Source organism: Sciurus carolinensis, chromosome 7, assembly GCF_902686445.1.
Source record: "Sciurus carolinensis chromosome 7, mSciCar1.2, whole genome shotgun sequence".
In the NCBI taxonomy this organism is placed as follows: domain Eukaryota; kingdom Metazoa; phylum Chordata; class Mammalia; order Rodentia; family Sciuridae; genus Sciurus; species Sciurus carolinensis.
In genome coordinates this window covers 76215685-76233761 of record NC_062219.1, presented here as the reverse complement: position 1 = coordinate 76233761, position 18077 = coordinate 76215685, and the positions used below count along the sequence as shown (strand labels likewise).

General features: G+C 39.4%; 1 protein-coding gene across 2 annotated transcripts in view; it reads left to right on the top strand.

Annotated features, from left to right (window-relative positions):
* The window catches only part of Nt5e (5'-nucleotidase ecto), a 44461-nt gene that overhangs the window by 9041 nt on the left and 17343 nt on the right, over positions 1–18077 (top strand). For both annotated transcript variants that reach the window (XM_047558316.1, XM_047558315.1), the window contains exons 2-3: positions 8250–8472; positions 10451–10639. In XM_047558316.1, the coding sequence (XP_047414272.1) occupies positions 8250–8472; positions 10451–10639 (412 nt within the window). The remainder of the gene's footprint in view (positions 1–8249; positions 8473–10450; positions 10640–18077) is intronic.

Sequence of the window (18077 nt, the reverse complement as noted above, 5' to 3'; positions counted from 1 at the left end):
AGGCCAAAAAAAAAAAAAAAAATGATGCAGCTCAGGACATCACAGGGAATCAGGGAAGGTCTGTGTGGCTTCCAAGGAGTTAGGACTCATTTTGGTGGGAAGCAGGAAGCCCCGGGGGGACTTAGAGGCAGGCAGGGGTGTGTTTTGAGAAGTTCATTCTGGTGGCCTATGGTGATGGGGTGCATGCTCTGTGGACCTGTGGCTGAGGGACTGGCTAGAAGACTCTGGAGCATTCTAGGTGGGGTGACACAGCAGAACAGGCAGTGGGAGCGTGGTGGAGAGACCACTGAGGGGTGAGGCAGGAGTAGAGGCACCAGACTTTTTGGTCAGGGGACAGGGGTATATAAAGGATAGGCTTTCCAATACTTCTCTGCTTCTCCATGTTTCCAATACCTGCAATGATATGGGTCTTGAGTGTCTCCTTCATGGGCTCACTAGGTGGTAAGTGTTCTCTACTGATGGTTGACCTGACAGGGGACTCTGGCCAGTGCACAGAGTCGGGTGGGGAGCTATGGTGACAAAGGGGGAAAGGAGCAGTGACTACAAAATTGCTCCAGTCAACTCTATAAAGTATCTTCTGAAACAAGAAAAGTGAGAGGGTGTGGGTCTCTGTCCCCACTGCCCCCTCCCAGGCCTGCACATTTTCACAATGTCTGTAACCCACTTTGCTTTGTTTCAAGCTGGGAGGCCAAAAATGAAGAGGGGAGTCTTCTCAACACTTGGAAAAAGTCTAAATTTCTGATAACACTTGGAGTAAAAATTCTGCTGCAGATCTAGGCAAACTGACCAATGGGGCTGCATTAGGAGCTCCTCAGAGCTAGGTCACTGGGCTCTCCCCACACCTATATTTGTCTGGGGACACACACTACCCAACTGAGAAAGCAGGCTCTGTCCAAGACAGTCTACCTGCTTCTTGGCCTGTGAGGTTTGCTCAGCTTTCGGGGTTTTGTGGCTTGCACAACTTTTATGGTTCAGCTTCCTGCTAAAATTATTTTTCTGTGGTCCTTATGCTCATTTATCAAAGGTTTTCAGAGTAGAACTCTATCAGTGTGGTGCCTGAGACAAGAATGACTATGTTTTGTGACCTTTTTTTCCTCATTACAACACATACAGAAAATGATATTGTATAGAATTTTGGATCTCACAGATGAGGCCACCTAGACCAGGGCTTAAGGCCCAATAACTCCAGAATTAATTGTTTCTTTTTTTCTCCCTGCCAGTTCTTTCTTTCTTTATTCATTCAATGACTATTCACTATGGGTTTTCTTTTATTAAGTACATTTTAAATGGGTTTTGGGGATGAATTAATGCATATTTTAAAATTATTTAATAATAGAGAAGTTTTTGGATCAATCACCTGTAACTGGTGAAATCAGGAATTTCTCTAAAATATTCCAGAATAACGAGAGACCTTTGTAGAAAGCAATCCAGTGGCCACTGACCTGTGTCCCCTACTGCAGGCTATGCCAACCAGCATAAGGCTCAGGCCTTGATCCTCATCCTATATAAGTCACCAGCTCTGACATATTCCCACCTTAAGTGTGTTTGTTTCTCTTATTTCCACCCTGAGCTGATTCTCCTCATTTCCTGTCCATTTACTCATTACCAATGTTGAGTATTTATTTACAGGTGAAAAGAATAGATGAGTAAATGGCAGCACCACCTCTGCAGAACTGTGGGAAAGAAAAAACATAGATGTTGACTCACTGACTCAGAGGACAGTGTGGTCAGGTAGCAGTTTCAACATGACTACTGCCTCTGGTTGTACATCCCATCCACACTGTTTATGGATCAAAAGCGGTGCATAGAAAAAAGTCAGAAAGACTTTTTCTCCTTGTTTAAAAGTGTTGCCTCTAGTAATTTTTTACTTGCTAAAGATCTATTTTACTGTTATTAAAAGCCAAGAAATAGATAACATAATTATTTTCTTAGTGGAAGGATAGAAAATAATTTCATCTCAAGTGCCATCTCTAGTTGATTGACAGTTGCTGCCTGCATTGTCAGAATAAGAAGGATGGTAAGGCTGCTTCTAAACTCCATAGGAAAGACCAGCTCAAATCAATTGGTACCTGCCATGAACAGAAAAAAAGGTGCATAGAGTCAGGTATCTCTCATTTAATTTGGCATTCAAAATATGATAATTGATTTTTTTGTGGGGGTGCCAGTACTGGGGTTTGAACTCAGGGGTGCTTTGACTAAGGTGCTGAAGGTCTTGCCAAGTTGCTGGGACTGGCCTCAAACTTGAAATCCTCCTGCCTCAGCTGTGATAACAGGCCTAACTTTGAATGCTATTTTGAATTATTTTTAGTATATAGTGCATTGGAAATAAATAAATGGAGATGTGATCACCTCATAATTACCTGCTTGTTTTTTTTTTTTTTTTTTCCCCAAGTAAGGACATGGCTTACTCCCAAAATGAAAGTAGATTTTTGCCTATAACAGAACTCATGTAGATTAAAAGCCAAACTTTAAACACAAGTTTCCTTCATTCCTAATTGCAGGGTATTTTTAATAACCAAAACAAGAAACTTGGCATCAGAAGTTTTAAAATTGCCTCATTCCTCCATTGGTGATTCATATGACCTTCTAGGTCTTACCCTTGGTCAACAAAAGGTTTCCCCAAAGCTGCAGGACTTTCATAAACTATCCACATCCAAATATTAACAAATATCTGCAGAAGGTGTTAGAAACATCAGAGCGCTCATTTAACAACAGGATTTTGAGTCACAGAACTATCAAATCTTTTTTCTTTCACGTTTACATTTTTTGTTTGTTTTGTTTTGCTTGGGTACCAGGGATTGAACCCGGGGATGCTTAACCACTGAGCCACATCCCCAATCCTTTTATATATTTTATTTAGAGATAGGATCTCACTGAGTTACTTAGGGCCTAACTAAGTTTCTGAGGCTGGCTTTGAACTCCCAATCCTCCTGCCTCAGCCTCCCAATCTGCTGGTATTATAGGTGTGCACCACTGCACCCGCCTTAAATTTGTTTTTAACTTTACATGGCAAGACAGTATTCAGGTATATGGATGTCAAACATACTTGGCTGACTAGATGAAGGGTGTAAGAAGTTTCTTTCATGTAAGATCACCAGGTTTTTGTTTTGTTTTGTTTTATTTTGTTTTCTATAGTGTTTCAGGCTTTGTCCTGCAATGAGAAAGTAGGGGGAGAAGAGCCAGACCTGGAGCAGATGCTCACATCCTATCTCCATGATTCTGGTGTTGGAGATATTGAAGGCCATTTTGGTAGGCTCCACTATCTTAAATTTCAGAAAAGTTCATTTGGTGAAATTTAATGTTGATAGTAAAAATATGCAAGGTTGTCATAGGGTCAGAATAGGGTTAATGAATGAATGATCTAATATTAGAAATGAAATGTTTGGAAAGCAAAAGACAAGGGTGGGGAGAAAGAGAATATGATTTAAGATCATGGAAATCCATTGCCCAACATTATGGTTAAACAATAAATGGCAAGTACAGTTTAGCCATAAAAATTTTACAAGCACACATGAAGAAAGTTGGGTGAGCATTTTCAGAAAGACCAAAAAAGGTAGAACAGGAATACAGTCAGCCCTCTCTAGCTGTGGATTCCAAATTCACAGACTCAACCAACAAACTCAACTCAACTCAACTTAACTCAACTCAACCAGCAGATCAAAAATATTTGGGAAAAAAAGTTGTGTCTGTACTGAATATGTATAGATATTTTTCTGGCCATTTTTCTTTAAACAATATAACATAACAACTATTGAATAACATTTGCACTCTATTAGGTAATATAAGTAATCCAGAAATGGGAGGATATGCATAGGTTATGTGCAAACACTATGCCATTTTATAGAAAGGACTTTTTTTTTTGTAGTGGAAGTTGTTTGATTTATTTGGGGGTTTTGATGATTACAAATAGAATAATTACAAACATATGTAGGGTTTTTGTGTGAACAAAAGCAGAAATTTTTTGGTAAGATTCAATCTAATTTTTTTTTCTGTTATGAATTTTTTAAAATTATTTTTTGATTCATTGTGCACATATGAGGTACAACTATCATTTCTCTGGTTGTACACGAAGTAGTCACACCTTCTGTGTAATTATATATGCACATAGGATAATGATGTTTGTCTCATTCTATTTTCTTTCCTTCCCCCTGCACCCTCCCCACCCCTCATTTCCCTCTACACAATCCATCCTTCCTCCATTCTTCCCTTACCCCAGCCCATTATGTATCATCACCACTTATCAGAGAAATCATTTGGTCTTTGATTTTTTTGGAATTGGCTTATTTCACTTAGATATAACTCAGTTGGTAGAGTGCTTGCCTCAAAAACACAAGGCCTTGGGTTCAATCTTCAGCAGTGCAAAAAAAAAAAAAAAAAAAAAAGAAAAGAAAAGAAAGGATTTTTCTGTGAGGGATTTCAATATCCTTCAGCATTTATGAATTATTCCTCAGTGCATACTGATTATATCTACTCTGTCTGTTGGTCTTTTATTGTTTTATGTTCTTTTAAGTGGTCTTTTTCTGGTATGTTTTCATGTTATTAATAAATAATATCAATGAATAAGTAGATCCATCTATTTAACCCTTTTCTTGAGTGCCTGCTGTGTATCCACACTTTGGGGGGACTTGATATATTCAGGTGAGTGGCATGATCCTTCTGAAGAGCTTATGAATCATTAAGTTCTAATAGGTGCAAAAGAGGAAAAACAGGCCAGAGGAAGTTACTATGAGGAAAGGAAAATATAAGTTCCTAAAGAAAATAAATGTTTATAAAGGAAATTTTCTTCATTAATCTTTGTGGGAAAATTATAGGAGAAGGAAAAGACACATAGACTCTTCTGTTCCTTGCTCATTCAATAGTGTACCCTCCTGTGCTTCAGGGACTGGTGGTTGTCAGCAGGTTCTGACTACCCAGTGGGCAGGTGGGAACTCTGCTGGCTGCACGGGGATGGGGGTTGGAGAGATAAAAGACTGTTAGACAGAGTCCAGGAAAGTGTTCTTGGGAAGTCTGTCTCCTAGAGGCATCTTCAGATTTCAAGAACCAAAGGTATTAGTTTAACAAGGCACAAAATGAAGAAGGAATATCTTATCCTGCCTATCTGTTGTCATTTATCATTACATACAAAGGGACAAAGATAAGAAAACATAGAAAACTACAAGCAGTTGGCAGAGGGCAGGAGGCGAGAACCCTTGCTATTGCTATGTGCCAGGTTTCAGGCAAAGCCCTTTCTAGCCAGCATGGAGGTTCAGAACTTGTAGTCAAACAGAAGTGGTTCTAGCTCTACCACTTATAATTGTGTGATCTTCAACAGTTCCTTTAGCTTCTCTAAGTCTCATTTTTTTCTTCTATAAAATGAGCCTAGTGATAATAGTACCAACATCACACAAAAACAGGTTTTCTCATAGAGTCAGGCTGCATACAACCTCATGCATGGTGCCAAGTGGCAACAAGAGAATGCCAGTGACCAACTAGGTAGGCTGAATAACTATACACTGAGCCCGTGTACCTTCCCATGTCAGTCACGAGGGAGCTGTGTGCAACTAATAGAGTATCTTGGTGCCTCTAAGACTATTTACTAAACCTAATTTGAGGTGCTGTAAACTGACCTCTTCTTTTTCTTAAACAAAAAACAAACAAACAAACAACAGAAAAAAAGGTTTTCTGTAGAAGACCTTTTGTTGTTTTAGTGCTGAGGACTGAACCCAGGTCCTCATGCCTACTAGGCAAGCTCTCTACCACTGAACTACACGCTTAGCCCAGATTACTTTTCATTATGCTGGCATGCAGCAAGTGCCTAGTAAATGCTAGTTCATTTTAATTACCACTTTCATTTTATTCTTTCATTGCCCTTTCAGAAGAAACTGCCAAAATGTGCCCCAGGTCATTGTTCATAAGTGGTAGAGCAGCTCTGCCTGGTTGCCTCACACATTAGGAGACAGGTGTCAGAAGTGAGGCTGCAGGGGAAGCAAAACCAGAGCTCAGAGAGCCTTTGAGTCTTTCGATGTTGGATTTCATCATAAAGGCAGTGTGCCTCTATAGGACCTTCAGATTGAGAGCAACAAACTCAGATTTGTAGTTTAGAAAGATTATTCTGGCAGCAATACAAAGAGTGGCTTAGAGAAGGGAATGGGGATGGCTGAAAGCCCAGCTAGGAAGCCATTGCCTTAGTCCAGGGGGGAAGGTAGGGACTGCAGTGCGGTGGGAGCAATGGGATGGACAGAAATGGGAGCACTTAAGGCAGGGGAAGGATGCAGCTAGGAGGTGAAGGAGAGGAGAGGGCAGGAGGGATACAACTGCTCCAGGCTTTCTGGCTTTATTGACTGGGTGCACCGTGGCACCTTGGACCCAGATGGCAAATCTCAGAGGAAGGGGCTTTGAGCATGGCAAGCTCAGGGTACTTTGGAGCCACTGAGGGGAAATAGCCAGCTGACAAACAGATCCAGAGATTGGGAGAAAAGTCTGCCTGGAAATTTTACCTTTGGGATTGACAGTGTGAATGTGAGTGAGATCATTTCGTCTGTCCACAGCACAGAGAGCATCGTGGATCAGGGTTCCTCTCCCCATGAGTTTAGGAGGCCAAAAGACAATCAAAGTCACTATTTCCAGGAGGCTTGTACTCCAGTAGGGTAGTAAGGAGGAGAAGTCATTAAATAAGTAACAAATAAGTGAAAACTATAACTTTGGTCATTTTCAAATGCTAGGAATATAATGTTGCTGCAAAGTGAGATCACCTTTTATGCAGGACTGTAGAAGCATTCACTGAAAACAGAACAATCATATAGTTAAGTAACATAGTTACTGTAATGTAACAAAGAAGGTTTATTCCACCATGGGGAGAAACCTTGCTATGCAAAGAGAGTAGGAGAAGAAAAACAACCAACCAACCAAAACAAAACAGAAAAACCAATTTCCTGAGGCCGGGAGAACCTTAAGCCTAGATCAGTTTTTAGGAAAGAACTTAATTAGGTAAAAGGAAGAGGCAAAAATCAGTAGATCATCAGAGATGGGGGAAAAGGTAAGTTCAGAGATTCAAAATTTATTAGGGGAGGTAACTGTGTGGGAATGTACAGATACTGTTGCTTTCTCTGCAGAAATAGACACCCTGGGAATGTCTACACAATCCTTTGAGTCACTGGTAGTTGCCTATGCCACGAGAGGGGACTAAAGTGCTGAGTAGGACAGAGAGGACAGGCCATGGTGGCTCAGCATGCAGTGTAGCCAGGAGACAGGTGAAAGAATAACTCCATGAACATACCGTTGTAGAGTTTGGATATGCTAGGAAGAAGGGGGTGAGGCTGGAGAGAATATACTCTGGCCCTCATTTAGCTTAAGGGGTGGCTTCTTCCCAGATGACTCACAAAGACAAGCAAAACTGGATGTGGCATTTGGAAAGTTTGAGACTGTCTGGTTTGAGCACTAAGTTAGCAGAATAGGCAAGCAGGTAAGTGCCCAGGGGAAATGAGGGTAAGGCAGTGGAGGAGGGTGTTGGGTCCTCTGGGAAAGGCAGGTGGCAGGTCGTGTTTCATAAGTGTGACCCTGGATGGAGAGGGTGCTTGAAACCATCTCTGCTCCTGTGCTTAGTGTGGGTCCAGAACCTGCTGAGGATCACATGGTCATCTCAGCATGAAGTTCATTCTCAAGGTGAAGCTGCTGGGAATGGAAGAAAGGGTGGCCTGGAGCTGACTGAAGGAAGAAACCAATGCCACACAATAAAGTGTGGGTATGCTAGCTCCTGCTCCACCCCCCAAGAACTAGAGGACCATGGGAGTCCCTGGGAAGAAGCAGCTGTGGGAACCAGGGGGAACAATGGCCTGGAGATGTGATCAGGTGGGAGGTTGCTGGTCTCTGCCGACAGTTCCTTTGGGTTGTCTCTTGGTGAGTCCTGTTCGAGTTAAGGTCTGAAATGTTGGTCTATGAGCGAAAACACAACATGAAAAGGCAGGGTAGAGGTTGGCAAAGGCAGACTCTGGAGCCCCTCAGATCAGGCAATGGCAGACAGCTCTGGCTAGCTCTCCAGTGAGGTTTGTGCATATTGATGGCATCCTCACTGATCAGCCAGCCCATAATCTGAGTGTCCCTGGTCCATTCCACGGCCCCTGAGTGAAATCTCTGGAAGTACCAGGCCACTGGGTCTGTCTCGTAGAACCTCGCTAATTTGAGGGGCCACTAGGCTATAATATTTTTAAGGTATGCTTTTATTGGTAATTCCAGAGTACCTAATTCTTTTTGGTTTTTTCCCTTTTATCTAGGCACTTGGAAACCATGAATTTGATAATGGTGTAGAAGGACTAATGGATCCACTCCTCAAGGAGGTCAAATTTCCAATTCTGAGTGCAAACATTAAGGCAAAAGGGCCACTGGCATCTCAAATATCAGGACTCTATTTTCCATATAAAATACTTTCTGTTGGTGGTGAATCCGTGGGAATTGTTGGATACACTTCAAAAGAAACCCCTTTTCTTTCAAATCCAGGTACTTTCTACTTTTATGCACTGGTGGTTTGAAAATAGATAGGCTAAATCAGACCTTGGTATTATTTTTGTGGATTGTAGGAAAAATAAGAACTGGGCAAATGATATACTTAGGATGACATTGAAGAAACCAATCTGGTGGATTCTATGTTGTTCTAAGTTACTTCTTAAAGACATAATGCCTTCTGCTCAGTGAACTGCTTCATTGACATAAATGGTATCTTTGTTTAATTCAGTTCATTCAAAACTGAATGTGAAGCCTGGCAGGGGTTCTTCCTTTAGATCTCTGGCCCCTAATCAAGTAAAAATTTCCCAGTCCTAGTGACCTGGGCACCCACAGATATATAAATTGTATTTCTAGCACATGTACTTTATTTTAGTTAGGCAATGAAATAATAAGTAAGATGTTTGATGTGTCAGGGGGTGGTGAGGCAGTGGAGAAGAATTGAGCAGGAGGGAGAGTGAGTGCAGGTGTGGGTAGGAGGGTGCACCTTGTCATTTTAAAGGGACTCCCAGGGAAAGGCTTAAGAGATGGCTGATCAGGGAGCCTCAGGCATCTCGGGGTGATCAACAAGAAGCAGGTTTCCCATGTTAGACAACGGTAGCAAAGCTGTTGTAACCCTTGCTTTTTAAAGTTACGACAACACGACCAGTTCAACTCAACTGTGAGTGACTAATTTTCAGAGCGTCAGTCTGGTTATGATGTCAGCATGTTATTTATCTTCCATGATAATTTGCACATGTGGAGTTGACATCGAAGCACACAGAAACTCCTGAACACTACAGTGTAATGAGGTGTAACAAGGGATGCATTTTTAATAGTCAGTTGCTCTTTGGAAAAAATCATATTTTTCAAGCTGGAGTTTGCAGGCTTGCATTTTGAAAGTTCATTATGGGATGTTATTCTTTTTTTTTTTTTCATTTGGCACTTTTAGTGCTGGTTCTTAGAAATTAGCATAAAAGGAGTCTGGATCAACCAGAGAACTGCCTTGCAGCAGAGAACTCAATGCAATCTTAGGGTAGTGTGTCAGTATTTTCAGTGACCTTCATGCCAGTCAAAGTCAAATAACTCAGAACTTGCTGAGGTTTGGCTGCAGAAATTGTGAGAAACTGGTCATCTTACAGTCAGAGTGCATCAACCTGTATAGCCAGACCCATGCTTACTAACGAGAGATTGTTTATTATCGCTGAGTGTAGGCATAAGCAGCAAGTGAAGAATGTACACACTTCCAGTGCCACAAAAGTTTAGACAAGGTCCCTATTCAATACAGATATCAGTAATGCTCTAATGCTGACATTATCCTCAAATGAGGAGACCAAGTTATCAAATGCCATGTTAAAATTGGCATCCAAGGACTTCTTGCTGATAGATTTAGGTTTGAAGGCTAATTATCCCAAGTTTCCAAATACTGCCTTGGAGTTGCTTCTGTGTACATCAGGTTTAAATGCTCAGACTTTTTCTACACTGACATTATGGAAGTCTAAATATAAAAATAGATAAACCATGTCCGTGGTCTCCTCGTAGTTTGAGATTGAGCTCAATTTTAAACTAATGCAACATTAAATGAATATAACTGGGGATGGGAATTTGAATTTTTATTGGCTTCCTAGGGGATTTATAGTTAATGTATAAACATTTTTTGGTTTTAATTGAGGAGTTTTAATATATTAAGTTGTTCACTGGGCACAGTGGTACACACCTATATTCTAGCAAGTTGGGAGGCTGAGACAGGAGGATCACAAGTTTGAAGCCAACCTGGGCAACTGAATGAGACCCTGTCTCAAAATAAAAATATAAAAAGGGCTGGGATTGTAGCCCAGTGGTACAGCAAGTCCTGGGTTTGATCCCCAGTACCACTAAATAGTTAAGTAAAATAAAATAAAATAAGGTGTATATACTTAGCATGTTAGTATGTATAATAAGAATATAAACAAATTATTGTTAATAAATATTCACCTTATTTATTTTTGTCTCTTAGGAACAAATTTAGTATTTGAAGATGAAATCACTGCATTGCAACCTGAAGTAGATAAGCTAAAAACTCTAAATGTGAACAAAATTATTGCGCTGGGGCATTCTGGTTTTGAAATGGATAAACTCATCGCTCAGAAAGTGAAGGGTGTGGATGTCGTGGTGGGAGGACACTCCAATACCTTTCTCTACACAGGTAATTGTTTCAAAAGAATCACACAAACCAGGATGTCCAGATAAGTTACTTTGTCTCTTTGACCTTTGTAACTGCTATTTTTATTTCTATTGCTATTCAATATGTATGTATTGTGTAATCCATATGTATATATTCAATATGTAATTCAATATGTATATATTGTGTAATCCATGTGTATACCTTGTATATATGCAATATATACACATTGTATATATGCAATAGATATGGAATGGGAATATAGGTAATCTTACTCAGAGACATTCCAAGAACTTATTGATTTTATGATTAATTCCATCTATTCATGTATAAATATATTCAAAACACACATATAAAAATATTACTAAACCTCAGGGAAAAGTCAGTTTATGATAGACTTATAGCCAAAGGCAACATGTTGTATAAAATTTTCTAAATTTTTTATCATTGCATTATAATTATACAAAGTAGTGGGATTCATTTTTACATAGTCATACATGAACATGATAGAACAATATCATTTTTATTTTTTACAATGTCAGTTTTATTCCCTAGTATCTCCCCTTTCCCTCCCGTCCGTCACCTTCCTCTACTCTATGGGTCTCCCTTCTATTTTCATGGGATTCCCTCCTTATATTCATATTTTTAAAAGTTAAGCATAAACAAAATAATGTTAAGTACAGCCTATATAGCTGAAGGTGACGAAATTGGATTTTAGGTTGCACAGGTAGCAGAGACTAAAACTCTGGGCTTGGGTTCTTACTCTCCTGCATGCCAGGAGTTGTAGTGTCCTGGAAGCCATGTGGCTCCTGGTGCTCAGAGGGGATGTGTTCTCACCAGTGACCTAACTTCCCCTTCCCAGCTTGTCACTCAGCAGTTCTAGTTATAAAAACTTTCTTTTTTTTTTTTTTTTCCATTTTGAACCTGTGGGTTCCCAAAATGTTTGAGTCTGGTGGTTCCATCTTTCCCACCTGCACCTTGCACTGCTTTGATCTTTGAAGAGTACACAAGAAAAGGAGGAAGAGAAGGCCTGCCTAGTAAACAGCATGTCCATCAGCAGCTGGTCTCCCCTTGAAGAGACTTATGTGGAATATAAATGGGCATCCTGCTTTTATAAATGCAAAACTCAAGATATTCATACAGTAGGAAATATCAAAAAATGTTAAATGTGGTTATCATCAAGACAGTAATTTTATTTTTTATAGCACTCATCTGTTTTTTCAGATACTGGATATGTTACTTTTGCAATCAGAAAATGAGATACAGTACAAATTACAAGAAAAAGGAAGGAAGGAAGGCAGACAGACAATATTGAATCAGAACTCCTCATTCCTGATTCACTTGAATGACCTTTAACAAGTCACTTAATCTCTCTAAACCTGCCACCTTAGCTTCAAAATGTGGACAATAACATTTGAAGTGTAGCATTGTTGTGAAAATTATGTGAGGTGGATGTGAGAGCACTTTATAAATTGTATGTAGCTGCACCCTGGATGCAGTGAGATGGATGTGATTTTTGCTTACCAGTAAAAATATGTCAGTCAAAATATGACCCACAAAGTAGGGCTGACTTTCACTTAAGAAATAATACCAGTATTTGTGTTGTGTTGAATCAACCCCTTCGCGGATATTTATTTTATCTTTTTGTAGACACAAGTTAAAGATAATTTCAAACTGAGTTATACCCATTAATGGTTTTAAAAGCAATTTGGTAGGTTATGACCAGTAAGTGTTTTTTAAATAGACTGTACTAAAATAGATGAGGCATTAACATTGCTCATAAGAAGGATAAATATTGTTTCATGGGGAAAGATGTGCCTTAAATGGTGAGAATAGTCTCAGGTACAGGAAGCCAATCAATAAGTGTGACAAGAATCATGGTAGACAGTAATGTGAACTTTATTTTCTTTCTTTTTTTTTTTTTTTTTTTTTTTTCTGGCATTGGAGATTGAACCCAGAGCTGCTCTACTACTGAGTTACATTCCCAGCCCTTTTTATTTTTTATTTTGAGATAGGATTTCATGGTCCAGACTGGCCATGAACTTTGATCCTCCTGCTTCAATCTACTGAGTTGCTTATATTAGAGGCAAATGCCATTGCACCTGGCAGTGATATGATCTTCTTAGTGTGGCAACATCATACCATCTAAGGGTCACTTTAGAAGCTCCAGAAGTGTTACACAGACTAAGAGATTCAAGACCAGGGAAAATCCCAGTAGGTCACTGGGCAGAGGTTACAACTCTGAAGTCCTACCAACCCCACCACTCTCTAATGGTGGGATCCTGTTTGTCTGGTTTCCCTCATCTGTAGAATGAGGGTGGTAACAAGAGTACCAATGTAAAGGCTCATTGTGAGTTAATGCACGTAATGAATGAATGTAGGTAAACACCTCTGCCTTAGTCTGTTTTCTGTTGTATCATGAAATACCTGAAGTTGAAAACTTTATAAAGAAAGAAATTCATTTTATGAACAGTTTTGGAGGCTCAAAATCCAAGATCAGTCAACCTTATCAGTTTGGCCTCCAACAAGGGTCCTTTTGGACAGAGAAGCAAAAAGGAAAATGACCCCATGCAGAAGAGGCCAAGCAGATGGGGTGGCCTCACTTTATAAGAACCCAGTTCTTCAGAACTGTCTGGGGCCTTGAAACAGGTGCATTAATCTCTTCCCAAAGTGGTTCCCTAATGACCTCATTACCTCTCACAAGGCTCCACCTCTTCCTCCCCTTCCCTTTCTTCTTCCCTTTTCTCTTCCTCTTCCTCTTCCCATCTTCCTTCTCTTCCATTCTCTCCTTATCCTCTTCCAGTACTGGGAATTAAACCCAGGGGCATTTTACCACTGAGCTACACATCCAGCCCTTTCAATTTTTTATTTTGAGAACAGTCTTGCTAAGTTGCCAGTGCAGGCCTTGAACTGGTGGTACTCCTGCCTCAGCATCCTGAATACCTGGGATTACAGGTGTGTGTCACCACACCTGGCTTAGGCTCCACTTCTCAAAGTTTCCACTACCTTTCAACATTGCTGCACGAGGGACCAAGCTTCCAGCATATAAGCCATGAGGAAACAAACCACATCTAAACCATAGAAGCCTCAGAACAGGGCCTAGTACTTCCACAGAACTCTTATAAACTCATTCTGTGAAGCTAGTATTGCTCTGCTACCAAATCTGGTAAGGACACAAGAAGAAGAAAGAAAACTATAGACCAATATTTTTGATGAACATAGATCCAAATATCCTCAACGAAATACTTGCAAGTTGAAATTAGTATCATATTTAAAAGATCATACACCATGATCTTTGGTTTCATTCCAGGGATGCAAGTTTGGTTCAACATGCACAAATCAATACATGCAATATAGCACATAATTAGAATGAAGGATAAAAATCACATGATTGTGTCAACAAATGCAGACAAACCCTTTGCTAGAATTCAGTATCCCTTCATGATAGAGGCCCTGAATAAAGTAGGTATAGAAGGATCATACCTAAACATAATAAAGGCTATGTACTGCAAACCTACTGCCCGAATCATACTGAATGGGGAAAAACTGAAAGCATTTACTCTAAAATCAGAAATGAGACAAAGTGTCCATTCATCACTCTTATTCAATATAGTACTGAAAGCTTTAGCCAGAGCAATCAAGCAAGAAAAAAATAAATAAATAAAAGAGGTAAAAATTGAAAAACAAGAAGTAAAATTATCCCCATTTGCAGATGATATCATTCTGTTTCTAGAAAACTCACTAGATGTCTCTTAGAATTGATAAATTCAGCAAAGTAGCAGGATACAAAATCAATATGCAAAAATATAACTTTCCTATATGGCAATAATGAACTTTCTGAGAAAGAAATCAGGAAAACAATCCTTAAAAAAAAAAAAAAACTAGGAATAAACCCAACTAAGATACTGAAAGATGTCTACAATGAAAATTATAAAATGCTGAAGAAAGAAATTGAAGAAGACACTAGCAGATGGCAAGAACTCCCATGTTCACAAATTGGGAGAATTAATATTATTGAAATGACCCTACTGTCCAAAGTGATATACAGATTCAGCTTAACCCTCATCAAAATGCCCAAGACTTTCTTCACAAAACTAGAAAAAATAGTCCTAAAATTCATATGGAAACGCAAAAAAATCCAGAATAGCCAAATAATCCTTAGCAAAAACAACAACGATGAAGGCATCACAATACCTGATTCAAAATGTAATAAAAACAGCATGGTACTGGCATAAAAATAGACATATAGACCAATGGGATAGAATAGAGGACCCAGGAATAAATCTACAGCCATCTGATTTTTAACAAAGAGTCAAAAACATACACTGGAGAAAGGACAGACAGCCTCTTCAATAAATGGTACTGGGAGAACTGTATGGACATCCACTTGTAGAGATTGAAACTAGACCCCTATCTCTCACCCTATACAAAAAGCAACACAAAGTGGATCAAAGATCTTAATGTAGTAGTACCTGAAACCCTGAAACTGCTAGAGGAAAACACGGAGGAAATATTTCACAAGACTGATATAGACATTGATTCCCTGAATAGGACTCCCATGGCTGAGTAAATAAGAGTAAGAATTGACAAATGGGATTACTTCAAATTAAAAAGCTTCTGCACAGCGAAGGAAAAAATCAACAGTGAAGAGAGAGCCTACAGAATGGGAGAAAATATTTGCAAGCTATTCATCTGACAGGATTAATATCCAGAATATACAAAGGACTATATAACAATTTAACACCAAAAGAACAAGCAATCCAATCAATAAATGGGCAAATGATCTGAACAGACACTTCTGAAAACACTGCTGTCAAGGAAATGCAAATCAAAACTGTATTGTGATTCCATCTCACCCCCATCAGAATAGCAATTATCAAGAAAAAAATAACAAATGCTGGTGAAGCTGGAGGAGTAGGAGTGGGAGAGAAGGAACACTTATACACTGGGTGAGACTATAGATTAGTACAGCCACAATGGAAAACAGTTTAGAAACAAATACAAAACTACTGTATGATCCAGCTATACCAAACCTGGGTATATACCTGAAGGAATCAAGTCAGTATATCCATGTTTAGTGAAGCACTATTCACAATAGCCAAGTTATGGAATTAACCTAGATGTCCATCCGCAGATGAATGGATAAAGAGAATGTGGCACATATACACAATTGAGTATTATTCAGCCATGAAGAAGAACAAAATCATGTCATTTTCAGGAAAGTTGATGGAACTGGAGACAATCATGTTAAACAAAAGCCAGAAACAAAAAGAAAAGTATTGCACATTTTCTCGCTTCTGTGGAATGTAGGGGATGGGGAAATACTGAAGTACTAGAAGGGTTAGTAGGGAAAGGGTTGGCGGAAAGAGTAATAAGGTGGATACAATCAAGTCATGTTATACACATGTTTAGAAATTTCAAATTTCTAAATTCGAATAATGAAATAATTATCTTGTACAATTAATATGTACCACTAATTACCTTTTTGTTTAAAAAAAAACCCTTCTCCAAGACTTTTCTCAGTTTTTCTGAGGCAGTGTCAGAACCCTAGGACATGAAGTGGGAACTGGTTGTCTCCTGCCCCTTCGTCCTTTAGAGAAGTGGTTTAAAATGTTTTTGTCTTTGATCCATAATAAACAACACTTTACAGAAGACCCACCAAACACGTGTACATATTGTGCATGCGCACTCACATACAAACACACACATTCACACATTAAGTGAAATGAAACTTTCACAGAGCACTGGAATGCAATCTGATATTTTCTGTTCTATTTCATTTTTTAAAAGAATACTAGTTACCACTCATTAAATTAATTTCCTTGTATTGTAGCTAATGGATTTTTTTTTGATGCAGCTTTAAATGAGGCATGAAGCAGACCATGAATGAGTCTCACCCCTCCTTCATATGCTGAAGTCATCCCTGGGTCTCTGTCTTGTCTCCACACTATCTTATTCAATGCCATTTAAGGCACCAGAGGGTCACCCACAGCCTAAGGCATGCGGCAGTAAACAGTGTGCTCTACTGGCCTGACAGGGCTGCATGACATGCCTGCCTCCCATTAATGCTGCAGCCTCCACTTCTGCTGTTGTCACTGTTATTCCAGCCAATGAAATTCTACAACTCAGGATGAAAGAAATGTTTGAGGATAAAAATTATAGCTGGCTTATCTCTAAATCTTGAAGCAAATAATTATAGTTTCTGAGAAAATTGACATGACTGAGTCTTAGTAATTTATTTCACATTTCTTAATGGCTTACCAAGATTAAACTTGTTCTGAAACTCTTCTGTTTCAACAATGGAACCTAACAATGAAAGGCAATTCTAGAGCACAATGCAAGGGGAGGCATTTTTGCCCATTTAAATAAATTTTTTCAGCCTTAAAAAAAACTCCTCCAAATAGTTGTATGGAATTAACAGGAAGTTAAAATAATGAACTAACATGTTTAGTTAATATAACTAAAATAATACATCCCTTGGAAATTCAAATCTTGTTAAGAACCATTTCAGTGTGTGTGTGTGTGTGTGTGTGTGTGTGTGTGTGTGCACGTGTACACACACACACACACACACACACACACACACCTGAAAGAAAACTTTCCCAAAGTACCTAGACTGCACTCCACTATTTTCTGTTCTGTTATTGAATTTTTTTAAATATCCATTACCATTCATTAGTTTTCTTGTATTGCAGCTAGCCCTTATTTTTAAAAACCTCAGCTTTAGATGATGTGTGACTAATATGGTTCATAATCTGCTTGTCTCCAAATACTGAAAGTCATTCTAGGTTCCTTCAACTGTTCTCCTCCGCACATGCAAATCACCCTACCATTGCCTGACCATTCTCACATCAGAGAGAAGAGGACTTCCCCCACCAGGCTTACCTAATGTTAAAGCTGCAATGACAAGGGCCAGAATACAAATGCTTTCTCTAACAGAGTTAAATCTTGGAGTCCTGCAGGAGCCCCCAGTGGCCGTTGGAGAAAAAAGTAGTAACGGGAGTGCAGGTTGAAACCTGCTGCAGGTACGCCAAGGGAATCTGTTCCCTGGACAATCTTGAAGGGGCTTCCTGATTGCCTGTCAATATTGTAACTAAAGTTTTGGTTCTACTAATCAATCTGGTGAACCGTGGCCTTGGGTTCTATATTTGCTGAACTGGTTAGAATTATTAGTGCAGTTGAAGGCTTCCCCTCTAGAAAGTTATCCATGCATAGAGCTCAATTCTTTACTTTTCATGCTTTGAGGAAACAAAAATTTTGGTAGAATATTTTGTAACTTCCTTAGGCTACTTTGGTGAACTTCATTATCCTCTAACTCCTCTGAGGCTCATGCCCTGTCCCCCTTCTTATCACTGTCAGCTAATGGCCTCCAAGCACACTCTCACATCACCAAGAGCATAGCACCCACTTTTCTGTCTTCTCTTTTCCAGCTCCTACCTTCCTTCTGGTGGGATGTCCATGT